At 34.8% G+C, this 14,675-nt stretch overlaps 2 protein-coding genes and 1 long non-coding RNA gene across 3 annotated transcripts in view; 2 read left to right on the top strand and 1 right to left on the bottom strand.

Annotated features, from left to right (window-relative positions):
• Nucleotides 1–854: 854 nt before the first annotated feature.
• LOC119070492 overlaps nt 855–14,675 on the bottom strand; it is a 20,567-nt gene continuing 6,746 nt past the window's right edge. Inside the window, exons 3-5 of the mRNA XM_037174845.1 lie at nt 7,828–8,201; nt 3,439–3,501; nt 855–1,006 (exon numbers count right to left, since the gene is read on the bottom strand). Coding sequence (XP_037030740.1) covers nt 3,443–3,501; nt 7,828–8,201 — 433 coding nt within the window. The 3' untranslated portion in view covers nt 855–1,006; nt 3,439–3,442. The remainder of the gene's footprint in view (nt 1,007–3,438; nt 3,502–7,827; nt 8,202–14,675) is intronic.
• LOC119070493 overlaps nt 12,700–14,675 on the top strand; it is a 22,106-nt gene continuing 20,130 nt past the window's right edge. The window contains exon 1 of the long non-coding RNA XR_005086526.1: nt 12,700–12,841. This is a non-coding gene — a long non-coding RNA (uncharacterized LOC119070493). The remainder of the gene's footprint in view (nt 12,842–14,675) is intronic.
• Nucleotides 13,929–14,675, top strand: part of LOC119070491 (myosin regulatory light chain 10) — a 2,213-nt gene continuing 1,466 nt past the window's right edge. Inside the window, exon 1 of the mRNA XM_037174844.1 lies at nt 13,929–14,279. Within this exon, the coding sequence (XP_037030739.1) occupies nt 14,244–14,279 (36 nt within the window). The 5' untranslated portion in view covers nt 13,929–14,243. The remainder of the gene's footprint in view (nt 14,280–14,675) is intronic.

Genomic DNA, 14,675 nt, shown 5'->3' with positions numbered 1-14,675 from the left:
GAGACACTTCTCAAAAAATTGTTTTAGGTTTTTATATGGGCTTAATGTTTAATTAAATTAACCAGCAGTTTTCGCTGTTTTATTTACAGCTGAAGTTCTATCACTATCTTCATGGAACCTTTTTTCTAAACCCTTTTCGACAAACTTTTGCAAATGTTTTTTTTTTAATTCATAATTTTTGCATTTGTGTAACCATACGTGCATGTAGAATACGACCAAATAACATGCGATGAATATTATAGTATAATGAGAAAATGATACAAGCAAATGTGGCGTAGTATTTAATTCCAAATTTTAATTATTTAGATGAAATGTTTGCTTTGTGGTAATTAAACCAGCATTTCATGTAAAATCTGAAATGTAAAATTTCAAACTCATATAATATTGATCAGTATCATCATCCGTTTTAATTTTATATTCCGACCAAATATCTATCAAAATGTTTAAATGAAAACAAACATTTAGGCGTTTTTCCAGATTTAAATTGAAATTGCAATTTTAAACCATATATCTACTACATAATCTATGGTAATCTGAAATTAAAGTGTTTGCTGTAGGTCTGGTAGATTTTGTAACCTAAGCAAATCCAAACAAACAAAAAATTGCAAAATGGTTAGTAGTGAATTAACGCAATGAATGAACAAATGAATGAATGAATGAAGAACAGGCCGAGTGAATGAATGAATGAAGAACAGGCCGATTGAATGAATGAATGTTACGACAAACACAAAATATAAATTATACTGCAGTTATAGACAACAACAACAAAAAATAGACAACTAAAATAAATATCAGCAAAAACATACATTGAATATCAATAAATCGGTACTTGGCACAAAATCCGTTTGTTGTACGATTTGAACTCGATTCAAATTCAATCACAAGATTTGGTCCGGTACTGGTTATTTGTTTGTTTTGTTTCACATTGCACAGTACATCAATAACGAAAATTTTATCGGCAATTTTATGGTCATATATGGTAATTTTTTCGGTTGAATTGATGCAGCTGAAATTTTTGGTTAAGAAAATAGATTTTATTTTTAAAAAAATGTTGGTTAGCGCAGATGGTCGTAGATAGTTCAGCATGCAAATAGTTCATGTAATTTACATTTTCCGTTCATTTATCGCTTTTTCTAATTTCTACAAAAATAACGTCAGGTATGCAGACAGTATACCCTGTGCGTGCCAAGATTTTTATTTTACATTTTCTTTAACCGATCTCGTCTGAATCGACAAAAATTTGGTTGACCCGACATGTTCGGGCGACCCACACAGCTAATGTATTGCATGTGTTCAACGCTGAAAAAAGTGAAATAAGCACTACATACGCAAGAACTCATGACTGACGCTCCCTTTGGTACTGCTATACATAATCTATGCATATACCCCACGGAACTATGAAGGAACAGTTCAAAAAATCATGACCGATATATGAACTCACCGAAGAAACCCATGCAACCCAATCACACAACAGATTCAATCTCATTCATTCACTCAAAAAGTAGCACAAATGTGCTTCTTATGTCAAAATTACTTCATCCGAGCCGAAGGCGAGGCCCATAGCCACACATGAAGGCATATCATTAGTTCCATAGAAATTGTCGGGAATTTTACTGAAAAGCACGAGGTAGAAACATTTTTTGATATTCAGAATATGTCGGATGTTGTATGGGTATCAGCTAGTAACGAGATTTTACATAATGAAATGAATTTTATCAAAGCAAAATTCTCTTACACTCATTATGATGTCGGGTATGGTTTCTAGTGCAAGAGGAAATGGAATAGAAAGAGCGAGAGAGAGAGAGAGAGAGAGAGACAATGCAAGGAAAATATTAGTGCACGATAATTTTATTTAGAACTTTGCTTATGAGCTATCAAGGCAAAGGGAAATGTTTTATTTGAAAAAGAATTTATAATAAATAATTAGTGCTGTCATTAGCACAAGTGTTGCATTCAATATTGAAATTTTCACTTTGTTAGAACAATTTTCAACAATCATACGGAAGTGTTTGTTAGACAGCTCTGCATGTCACCAAGTTTCACCCATTTTTTTTTTTAATATCACAGACACTTGAATCGTATGACAAAAATAGGAAATTGTTTGCAGGAAATCTTGATAAAAAGGATCTAAGGCCGTTAGCTTCACAAGTCTAATAAGAATATTGAATTGCTTATCGCCTGGCGTGGGCAAAGAGTGTGTAGGACACAAACGGTATGCGTAAGCGAATAGAATAAATGAGCGAAATGCCAATCGATTAGGTGTCGCTATTAGCGGAAAATATTGAAATTAAAGTTAATAATGCATCAATCGAAGCCAATTTAATTTTCGATTCAAAATAAAAACCAATTGAGCAATATCAATATTTCATAAATTGCAGTTGTTTTTCTACGCGATTGCCACTTGTTATTGTTATTATGTAATCGAACCACTTCAAATGTTAAACTGAAGCTTAAAAAACAAGGGCAATTCAACCCATTGGATTAATAAAAAAGGTAGGCCGATGAATGAAATTTTTTATTGGAAATTATTTTGAAATCATATTGTAACCCAAGAAGTGCCAGGTAGATTGTGCATGTCGAAATTAAATGATAATTACATTATCCATGCGTCGAAAACCGTATGTTTCAATTACTACTTTCAACGCCCTCAGCGTGTAAAATCCATTACATAACTCGGGATAAATGAAAAGTTTCGTTTTTGTGAAAATGTTGACATCGGCTTCGCCTTGGATCAACAAACTTCACACGGGAACTGGCACCTTCCACTTTTTTCCCTTGTCATGTTATCAGTTCGGGTGTAACACAACACTCGGGATAAAATTGTCATTTGATATACGCATTCTACCTCGCGACAGGTGAATGAATCAATAAATTTTGGAGACCAATTTTATATTTGCCGAGAAATAGTTACTTATGCAAAAGAAAAATTGTCAAAACAAGTGCCTAAATGAAAATTTAGTCAACAAAAGTGCTGGAAAATTAGAAATTTTATACCCTGAATGAGACAAAAGTTCAACAAAATGTCATTTACATGCTACATGCGTCGAAGACTGTACTTTTCATGTTTCAAGCACTTCTTTCGAAGCCCTCAGCATGTAGAATCCATTACATAACTCGGGATAAAAATAAAAAGTCTCGTTTTAGTGTGTTTATTGACCTCGGAGTCGCCTCGGAACAACAAAATTCACACGAAAACTTTACTTTTCATCTTTATTCCTAGTTTTGTAAAATACTATTTCTCAAGATATTTTGAGTGGAGCAAATAGGGCTGTTCACACCGCACTCATGAAAAGTTCATTTTTGTGTGAATATATTTTTTCGCTACAGAGATCCACAATTACAATTGCTAGTTAGTGTCTTTTTAGCATTAGGATTTACAACGTAAATTATCTTCGTTTAGCTTTTAAATACAAAAAAAAACAAAAAACAAAAAATTACCTTCTCAGTCTATTCTCCGCAAAATGAATTGCCTGAAACTCAATCTCGACAATTGTGTTCGGCCTGAAATGAGAACATTTAAATACAACCAAATCGTTTTTGCACCAAAACGAATTTAATTCAAATATCATCTTTTTAATGTGGTGCAGAAGAAAATCTGTTTTAAAGTGTGTGTGTGTGTGAGTGTGTATTATGGAAATGGGCAAACATACAAATTCTCATACATATTAGGTAGGTATACATACCGACCGATAAATTTATAGGCGCATTTTATATGTCCCGGATATTTCGCCGGATACCGTGGAGAGTAGAAATAACGCCATAAAGTATTTTCATATTTATGCTCTTGTCCGTAGTGTAGAGGATACGGCAAAAACTGGTAATCGCACAATGTTGTTGGTAGTAAATTGCCGTCGATTTTGAATAAGGCTGTGTTTTTTTGGGGTGGATATGTGAAGTTTTTGTTTTATTATTATTATATATTATTATTATTTTTTTTTGTTCAGTGCTTTTTTCACCCGATGAGAATGAGAGATGATAAATAGTTATTACGAAACTTTATGGGTGTGTATGAAAAATGGAAGGAAAAAGCTTTTTTTCGGTGATTTTAAATTATGAACTCTGAATTATACTATTATGGCTGAATAATGCGTTCCAATATGTTATCTGGTATTTGTGTTATGTATAGTGTAAATTTCATTGTTCCGAAATATATAAATTTTTGGCTGGTCCCTCTTATCACAAAATATGAAATATCAGATCAGCATAAAATTTATATTAAAAAATAAAAACGTAAATGAGGTTGAGAGTTAAAAATGTAATATACTTGAATTCATTTCCAGGCATACCCTTCAAATTGCAAAAAAAGGACAAATTGTTCCTGCAGCTCACACAGTTAGGAACAACAAATTTTCACATAAAATCTGCTTGAAGCAGCTGGTATTGAGTTGGTCCACCCATACTGTTTTTTTTACATCCGTATAAACACGTACAAGCAGTTTTGATGGTATGCAAATCTATTTTTTTTCCTTCTCATAAAATATACCTTAGCTTAGTATGAAAATAATCATGAATCGAACTCAATAGATTTTACATTCCACATGTGTCGAAAACCGTACTTTTCATGCTTAACCCTACTGCTACTAACGGTAAAGAGTAAACCGGGTAAACCACTGTCGGTTTATTTTTTTTAAGTAGGCGTTTTAAAACAAGGCATCAGAACAGTCGGAGCGTTTGCTGCGACTTAGCCCCGTACGACCCGTAATCCTATTTCGTCCGTAACCATAATAAGTCCGTAGCCCTAATACGCCCGTAACCCTAATACGTGTACAACCCTCTAATGCGTCTGTTACCAAAATGCTAGTCAAGTTGGGCATGGTCAAATTTACTGAAAGTGTTCATTTTTAAAATTGCGCATAGCGCAATTATGAAAGCCCGTACGAAGTACCTTTAAAAAAAAACCAACAATTCACGACATTATTTTAGAAACCCAAAATTTTTTGCCAACTTTCCATTGGGTATTCAATTACCTCTCAAATGAAACAAAAACTAGCAAAATCAGATGAGATTTACTCGATTTATGTGCAAAAAACACTTAGGGCCGAGTAGCGGCCTTAGTCCAAGGGTTCAAATTTGAAACTTTTCTCGCCATCATTCTATTTGGCATTCAATTATCTCTCAAATGAAACAAAAACTAGCAAAATCAGATGAGATTTACTCGATTTATGCGCAAAAAACACTTAGGGCCGAGTAGCGGCCTTAGTCCAAGGGCCCAAATTTGAAACTTTTTTCGCCATCATTCTATTTGGCATTCAATTATCTCTCAAATGAAACAAAAACTAGCAAAATCGGATGAGATTTACTCGATTTATGTGCAAAAAACACTTAGGGCCGAGTAACGAACTTTGAGCCCTCCCAACAAGCCCACGTTGCATCTTACCCAAAACAATGTTCAGCAAATTTGTTCTACTCGTCAATACCTTTCATTTGATATATCACAAGCAGCTATTGCGTGCGTATTTCGGTAGATATCGTCGAAAGACTGAAAAACACCTATTGGGCCCTAGCTCTGGAAGGGCCGACCCTACCATGCCCATTTTCGAACTTGACCTTACTTTTGTCGATACCAATCGGAAAAAAAAAGAATTTTGAAAAAGGTTGTGATTTGCTCAAGCTAGAGGGGTCACAGACGGACGGACGGACGGACATTTTTTTTATTGCGGATTCGTCATCTATGAACACAACCAAATGCTTTGCCCTTACTGTCTGCTTCCAATTCGACGTGTTACAAACGGCATATTAATCTTATAAGCCCCCAGTACTTCGTACGAGGCTAAAAATTGTTGTTTTATGTTGTTCTTTTTTACCCAACATACAGCGCTGCGACCGTCTGCAGCCCTGTGGGTTAAAGCATTACTTTCGATGCACGCATGTAATATATATTAATGTGTAGGCATCCTGTACATTGTATTTACATTATTTGCGATGAGAATGTAAATGAAATTTACATGTTAGGTTTTTCGATGATATATATACTATGCGCGATTATTTACGTGCGCTGGTCGGAAATTTTTCGATGATTTGGTTTATATTTTCACTTCACACAAACCACGGTATAAATTAGAATTTACACTGGTAGAACTATTTTTTGGTGCACATACCATCGATACAATTAAGAAAACACTAAAATCGCCAATAAATTATTGATTTCAAACAACAAAATCAAAACTTTTTCATTGAAACTGAGAATAGCAACAAACAAAAAGTCAAGAAATATCACCGGAATGGCATGCAGTTCCGATGCCCACTAAATGAAAATGAAATTTTAGTGCAAAATGTTTAGGAGTGGAAAGGTTTCGAAATGCTATTTTTATGCAAAATTGTTTCGTAGTTTCGTCTTAGACAATGTAAATACAACTTACATGATGCCTTACACATTAAAGCACTGTACAGAAGAGCCTATGTGAACGAGTAATACATGTGTGCGAAATTAGGAGGTTCGCCTTCGGCTCTCACGACATGTTACCACCACACAAACAACAAACACGGTAAAACGTCTTCATATGCATATAGAATAGAGCGAGAATTCGAAGCAAGTCGGCAGCTTGATCAATTGAATGTAAGCGATTGTTTTTCTTTCCTTGGACTGCTTGCGCGTATAACAAACATTATATATTGGACACTTCTAAAAACCGATTGTTTCGCGTACCTTCCAGCGAGTGCTAACCTTAACACGAATGAGCAAAAAATCTTGTCTTCATGCTTGTACCGATATGGTATTTTACGCACATGATGTTACATTATAGAACCATTGCGCCATTGCTATACATGTATATCGGAAACAGCTATTTTGTGTTCATTTAGAAAATCATCGCTACATTAAATGTGTGCTTATTTCTCTCTCATCCATTAAAGTTTTTCCTTTGAATTGAAAAAAGGATTTTAACGATTGAGATGAGATGAGAATGAAGACGTAACGGCTAACCTTTCACCCACGGCTATGCTATTATATAGTTACCGAATCCATCTCATGATAGACGTATTTTTATAAAAAATAACTAAGAAAAGGTTACAGGCACTACATACCACTGCAACGATCGATGATTAAAGCACTCAAAAAGAAAATAGTAACGAAATGATGTGGTGTTGTCGTTCTTCGTGCAGTATTTGAGCTTTGAAAAATATTTCTACCGAGTCATTATATAAAAACTGTTTTTACGACATGCATTCGCTGTTGGAAGCTACTTATTCCCTAATCTGACAAATTCGCCTTTCGGCTCGTAAATATAATTCATGTTGAAGATTCTCTTCGACATTATTGGCTTTAACTGGCTTGTTACCTAGCACTAATTCATATGGATGCCAAGCTGCCCTGTACATTGTTTACTTTATCGCTTCTGCGTCGTTGAGCTAATGCTGTATTTCTGGCTCTCAGGAACAAATTAGTGGAACTAAATGTATTTTATAAGCAGAACTACTTTAGCATAAAAAGATTTTTGACATTTTCCGTCCCGAAATGCCGACCTCCGCTATTTCCTCATCTTCTCGATCGATTCTTAACCTTTTATAAACGAAAAACGTATCGCGGTAGAATCATCTGTCGCCTAGTGTTATGCAAAATCTTGTACTTCATTTGTTTTACTATAAAAGACCATATTAACAGTAGATCATCGCTTATATCTTGTCGCTACTGTCGATAACAGATCGTTAGCCGTTCTTGTACGGTTTCAAAAGAGTAACAGAAAACTCTATGGAAAACCGCAAAAATATGACTCGCTTATATTCAAAATATTTAAACAATTAACTGAACCCACGAATGAGGTGTGATATGATTGTGATGGTGAAAAATAGTTAAAAATGAAATTGAAAACCGACAAAAATGTCACCAACCTTTATCAACAAATCGATATGATCCAGAAATGCTGAAATAAGTGTTTGGAAAATCGAGAGCATGTTTAAAGTCCAATCGTAAACCAAATATATTATCCGAACTGAACAGCGTTTTTCTCCGTTCAACAGCAACAACTTCATTTCCATTGAATGATTTATGTCCGGCTGACTGATTGTCCTCATATGTATGGTCAACATCACTTTTTTCGACGATATTGTTAGTCACTGTGGCATCCACCGAATCACTTTGCAATGATGTGTTTGTTGTTACAAATTGTCCGGCATTTTCTGCACAAATTACTTCTTCTGGTATGGCCGTATCAGATATCATTGATTCTTTCAGATGTGGAAAAATTTGAAATTCATCTTGGCATCTGGAAAATTTGAACGAATAAAAAAAAATAGGAAAATTTAATTATGTGGAAAATTTGTATTTAAGAGAGTGGAGATTTCGAAATGATTAATGACGGAACAAAATACTTTCTAGTTTTTTTTCTGCTCTTCTTTTCTCTCGTTTTTTACTTCGAACTTCAATGCGAAATAGACGAGAAAGTAAATAAGCCGACCATTTTTATCGCAATTTATATACGTCGCACGTTTTTTCATACATCTCATAATTTTGTATAACCTTTCAATTTTACCACAGAAAAATTTCAGTTGAAGGGTCAATTGGGTCAATAAAAAGTTTTTTTCCCCTGTTACACGTTTGATCGCGTCAAGCCGAACTGCATGACTAGACTATAATAAAACATTGTTTGCGTAATATGCTAAAAAGGACTTGACTCCTTTGCCTCTATTAATTAATAAAAGTTGATGCAATATTTAGTAGCACTCCGTTAAAACATTAAATCGAAATTTGTTGAGTATGTATCGAACCTTCGTCACGGTATAAAATTATAATTAATTTGAAAGGTATAATTAATCAATCTTAGCGATAAATATGGACGGTATAATGTCCTGACATTTTCCTATTATATAATATAGTTTGTGTGTCGATTGTGGGAAAGGTTAAAAAGGGTAATATTCTTGCTATTACATGTGCTGGCATCAATATATTATGATCAAATGCTTTGAACACCAACTATAAGTCTATGCAAATGGGCAGGTTGAACGGCATCTATACAACGGCAACTTATTTCGCTTGGATCGCTTGAAAATTGAGAACTTTTATAGAATGCTGATGCCTAGACCACCATCATTTCAATAATGAAAAGTCTTTCGGTGAAATTTTACCAGACATGAGAGTGGAAAGAAAAGAAGACAAAAGTCGTCGGCGGCTAGTCAAATTATTTAACGTTAAAATAAAACTTAAAACTAACAAAGAACTGTCAGCTACATAGATAGAATTCCAAAAACTTCAAACTGACCTATTATATTCCTAGTCCCGTCAGAGCTTATTTCGAGCGATTGTTATAAACCCATTGAACGGAGACACAATACACAAAGAACTTTTAAAAACAAAATGCTTTGTCTTCCACCTAACATCAAAGTATTTTCTGATATTGCACAAGAGGAACACTCACAAAATCTTAAAAAAAGCTCTACTGAAATCGCAAAGTATTTTTTCCTCCAGCAGTTTTCCGATCTTAAAATATGTCTGATTGCATTATAGCGACAATACAAAAATTGAGATTTTTTCAACCAAATCTTCTCAAATTCAACCTAAAAAAACTGAAAGAAATTTCATATTCATAATAGTGCCGAGCCACTGGCATGTGCAGGACAATAAAATATTCATTAGAATTGTGTGTAATTAAGTGGGTAAATAGTTAGTTTGAGACGCATTGTGTTATCGATGACTATGTGCAGTTTGCAATGAATCTTTAATTGAGTTCGATGTGACAATGCCTTCTTGCGGTGGAACATAATGATCTGATCAACTAATATTGAGTATTTAACAGTTTAACGGTCCATTATAACTTCTGTGTATGTGTCTGACAACTTCGAGAAGCAACGATAGATTTTAATAATAAATAATGAATATTGCTGCAGGCATGTGAAGTCACTGAAGACAGACATTGCATTATTTTTACATCACATTGCATGAGTATTTTCATTCTTTTAATGCTCTACTTTAGATGATGTTCTGATGGATAACATTTTGATAGAACTTGAGTTGAATTTATAAAATGGACAAGTAGGAGGAGTACGTTTTTATTTGAAGAAACTAAATGGGGAAAAAAGAAAACTACGTACGAGATTGAGAGAAAAGCCTGCTAAAGTTTAAGAATGCTACAGTGGACGTCAGTCAAATTTAGACATGAATTTGCTTCAGCTGGACCTGGAAAACTGTTCATGTTTCTTAATACGGTTATACCATTATCTGCCACGAGCGTGTAACTATTTCACCTCTATCAACTTTGTTTATTAATCAAGTTTTTGTAGGAGTGGACAAGCTGAAAAACAGCTGAAGCAAATTCAGGCCTACATTTCACTGACATCCACTGTCAATTCATGTCAGTTCCGAGATAGAAATTCAAAATCAGAACTGCAGAATTATCATGGCATCATTAAAGAAAAACTTATTTACCGCAACTCTCAGAGTGGGCAATGAACAGATTGCCCGTTAGTAGCAACGGCTCTGACTTAAATATCAACCCAATTCTATTGGATTGCAGGACTACAGATGTCGTTTAAAGAAAAAAAAAAGTTGCCCCCGGAGGCCTACCACTCCCCCTTTGACAAATAATAATAATTTTTGTTTGGTGCAAACAAATCGCAAAAACTAAATTTAAAAAAAAAATCGAAAATCGAATCGATTCTATTGCAAACGGACTCGCGGATCAATAAAGCACTGTATTGGTTATGGGTCCAATAATAAACTACAGTTGATATTTGACACAGATTTTCCACATTTGTTCATCATTCCCCCCATTCACTGCATCCAATTGACACGTATAAAAGTGGGATAAAGGCAAACACAAATTGTTCATCCAATACACATTTTCAGATGGACAGATAAGTCACGTTTGTACAATATTTTTTACCAAAAACGTATATATTATGCTAGAGATAGAGTAAATTTCTACATCATAAATACTCATATTAGGTTCATATGATGTAACACCGCACATACACATATTTCGATATAATAAATTGTCTCATCTTTTTTTTGAGCTCTAGAGGATGGCTGCTGGAGTATAAATAGAAATTTATTCCATTTATTAGTTCTGCAATGCGAATTCGACAGAATTTTTTTTATTTCACTGAGTGAAATTCAATTCTTTGTAAAGGAATCTTTCATCTATAGAAATTGATGTTAATGTGAATTGTGTCAATGGATTTAGTTTAGCTGGTTTTAGTTGTTACATGTGTTTATATCTTTTTCTCTTATTCTTGTTCTTCTCTTCCGTCGTTTTATTAATATTTTTGATAAATGATAAGACAGCACCAGCACACAAAACAACTTAATTATTCTTGAACAAATATTTTAACATTGCTACACCTCCAGAGGTGAAATGGCTGTTTCAGACAACTTGTCTGTGTATTGGACAGACAGATTACATGACGTTCAATATTGGTAATATTCAATACATGGAATTCTACATTAATAGATAGAAGCCGGCAGCAAATACTAGAGATTCAAATAGGATTGTCAAGAACGGATAAAAGGAAACAGCAGTTGGTAGTAACAAATGGCAACGTCTAAGAACTCGAATCAGTGCAGTAGAGGTGAATGATGAAATACTATTCAAATATTTCCTTCATTTCAACTGTAATACTTAAACGTCTACATATTGTGGTATACATACGGAACAAAATTTTTATTTACTCGCATCACCAACGAACAAATTAAGTCTTGAATTTTGCACATAGGCATAGGAATTTGGGATATTTTAAACAAAATATTATTTGAAATTTAGGTAAGCCTAGGTATACATTACTAGTAGTTCAGTCGAAAGAGCAATGGAACCCTATATGTCCATGGTCGACAGCGTTCCTAGGGTTTCTCCCAATTGGCACAATGGCGAGCTAGGTGCTGGATTCCAAACTTAAATATGAATCATTTAGTATGCACGATATGCTGTTCCACAAATTCTAATTTAGAATAGCACTTCGCGAAACGATCTTGATCAACGACCACACTAATTACGACACCACGGTAATAAGGCCTAAAACACACGAGAAATTTTGCGTTGATGGGATCGAGAATGATGCTGTGTTTCGGCCTTCTGTGGCGTCTGGCACAAATTTTCTTTGTATTGTTCAGCAGATCCGTCATCTTTATCAATACTTACTTACTTACTTAGGCGGGCACTACAACCTACTATTGGTTTTGGCAATCTTCTCCAATCGGACCTATTCCGCGCCAACGTTCTCCACTCGCTCACTCTTAGTACTTTTAGATCAGACTCAATTGCATCTTTCCATCTCGCTCTTGGTCTTCCTGGTCTGCGTCTTCCATCGGGATTTGTATTTAGCAGTTTCAGTGGTACACGTTCCTCGTTCATTCTTTGTACATGACGAACCCATCTTAATCGATTGATTTTGATGAATTTGACTATACCAGGCTCCTTGTAAAGCTGATACAGCTCATGGTTGTATCTTCTTCTCCAGTTGCCGTTCACATTGACACCTCTAAAAATTGATCGAAGAATTCTTCTTTCAAAAACCAAAAGTGTCTGCTGGTCACTTTGTGTCATGCACCAAGCTTCCGATCCACTGGTCGAATCAGCGATCTGTACAATTCGCACTTAAGGTTGCGGTTGAGTGTTTTTGACCGGATGAGTTTTTGAAGACTGTAGTAACTCCTGTTGCCAAGCGTTACCCTTCAACGTATTTCCTCTCCGATGCTATTATCACTATTGACCAGCGACCCAAGGTAAATAAAGGTGTCGGCAGTCTCGAAGTGTTTTCCATTCACCTCCAGCGTATGGTCCGTTGATCTGCCATCAGACAATGAAGTTGTCATGTACTTGCTTTTTCTCTCACTGACCTTGAGACCGAACTCAGCACCCCTATCTTCAATTTTCGTGAAATTCTCTTTAACGATGTCAATATTCCGTCCAATTAAGTCTAGGTCATCAGCATATCCTAACAACCGACTAAACTTTCTGAAGATTGTACCGGTGGTTTTCACGTCGCTCTCTCTTATCACCTTCTCAAGAACAATGTTGAAGAATAAAGCTGCCAGTTCATCGCCTTGTCTAAGTCCTTCAAAGGCTTCAAAGGTATCAGATAGATTGTTCCGATCTGACCGTGGCTCTCACATGTTACAGGGTCATTCTAGCCAAATGAATAAGTTGTTTGGGGTAACCAAGTTCCACCATCGCATTCCATAGTTTCCTCCGAAAAACCCTGTCATATGCCGTTTCAAAATCAACAAACAAATGGTGTAGAGCAACATAGAACTCTCTGCATTTCTGCCTGATGCTAAACAACTGGTCTGTTGTTGAGCGATCGTTGCGGAATCCACCCTGGTGGCTCTTTAGCGATACTTTTTTGAAACTGAGGACACAATGGGACCTGCATCACACATACCGCTTAAGATCGCAGTAGTATCCGGTTGACTTTATCCCTTTTTCCTAAAGTACAACATCTAATCCAATCTTTTAAAAGAAAGTTTGTATTGAAGGTGTATGACGATGAATTGCTTATCGATTAAGTGATCCAATAACTATATCCGATTCGACTAAAGACTATGCCAAAAAGTGCAAATAGAAACATATTGCATGTACTGCACGCACAGGTATCGTGTCGATGATGTCACACTTAACTTGCATAAATAAATGTAAGTAAAATAGTGTCTTACGATGTGTTACGCTATTTAAATTAACGACTTTAATTGCAATCAAATTCTGAAAATTTAATTTCATGCTTCTGATCGAGTCAAACAGGTGAAAAGGCACGGCATATATATAAAGATATTTTAATGGAATTCTGACGAAAAATCGTTAATCACAATTTTAATCTACATTTTTTTGATTGAAACATCTCTTCTGCTCAATCATAACTATGAATGTCGGCTTACAACGTATCGAAAATATAATTATTTTAAAAATATACTTTAACAAACTTTAATTAATCTTTTGCCAAATAAATTTTCAATCCCACGAATTTTCCAACCATATATAAAGACCAAGTACTGGAAATATGTTTTCATACTTCAGTGAAAATTTCACGAGAAAACTCGTAAAGTCTTAATTTAATATACGAACTATATCCCACCACATAAGTAAAAACATTACGCTAGTAGTAGCATGTCGGTCGCACTCTATCAATGGTGAAAATAATGTTTTAATTTATTTTTTACTTGTGGATTAAGTGACTATTACTGAGATTTATTGAATTTGTTTTTCTTCGAGAACAAAAAAAAATATTTTTCTTCCAATTTTTTTTATCGTTCGTTCTGTATGAGTGTGTCTATTAAGCTTTAGCGAAAAGTGAAAAATCTATTCCAACGTTTTACAAGTGAAATGGCCGACAATAATAAAGAAGAAGTTAAAGAAAAAGTTTGTTTATTGAAATTGTTTTTAGTGCTTGCTTTAAAGTTTTTATACCCAACACAGATAAGATGTAGGGGTTCTTGCGATTTTTCCTTGTCGAATGTAATTTACATTTTTCCGCTTTCTTACCACAACATTTTTTTTTATTCTTCTACCTTTTACCAGTGATGGGGATGGGATTCGTGCGACATTCGATGTTGTGCAGTTTTTTTTTTTTATTTACTTATTCAATTTTGCAAACTGAATAAACTTTGTGCACATTTTCGCGACGACCAATAGAGTAAAGAAAAAAAGGAAACTTTGACTTCCATTCAATCATCATAAGTGGCCCCCGTGTGTAGCTGTGCGGGTATAAAAACTTCATTGGCAACGTAATTTTCTATGGAATAACATTTGCAAATA

This window comes from Bradysia coprophila (genome assembly GCF_014529535.1).
Source record: "Bradysia coprophila strain Holo2 chromosome X unlocalized genomic scaffold, BU_Bcop_v1 contig_79, whole genome shotgun sequence".
Classification (NCBI taxonomy): Eukaryota; Metazoa; Arthropoda; class Insecta; order Diptera; family Sciaridae; genus Bradysia; species Bradysia coprophila.
This window is presented reverse-complemented; position numbering and strand designations above follow the sequence as displayed.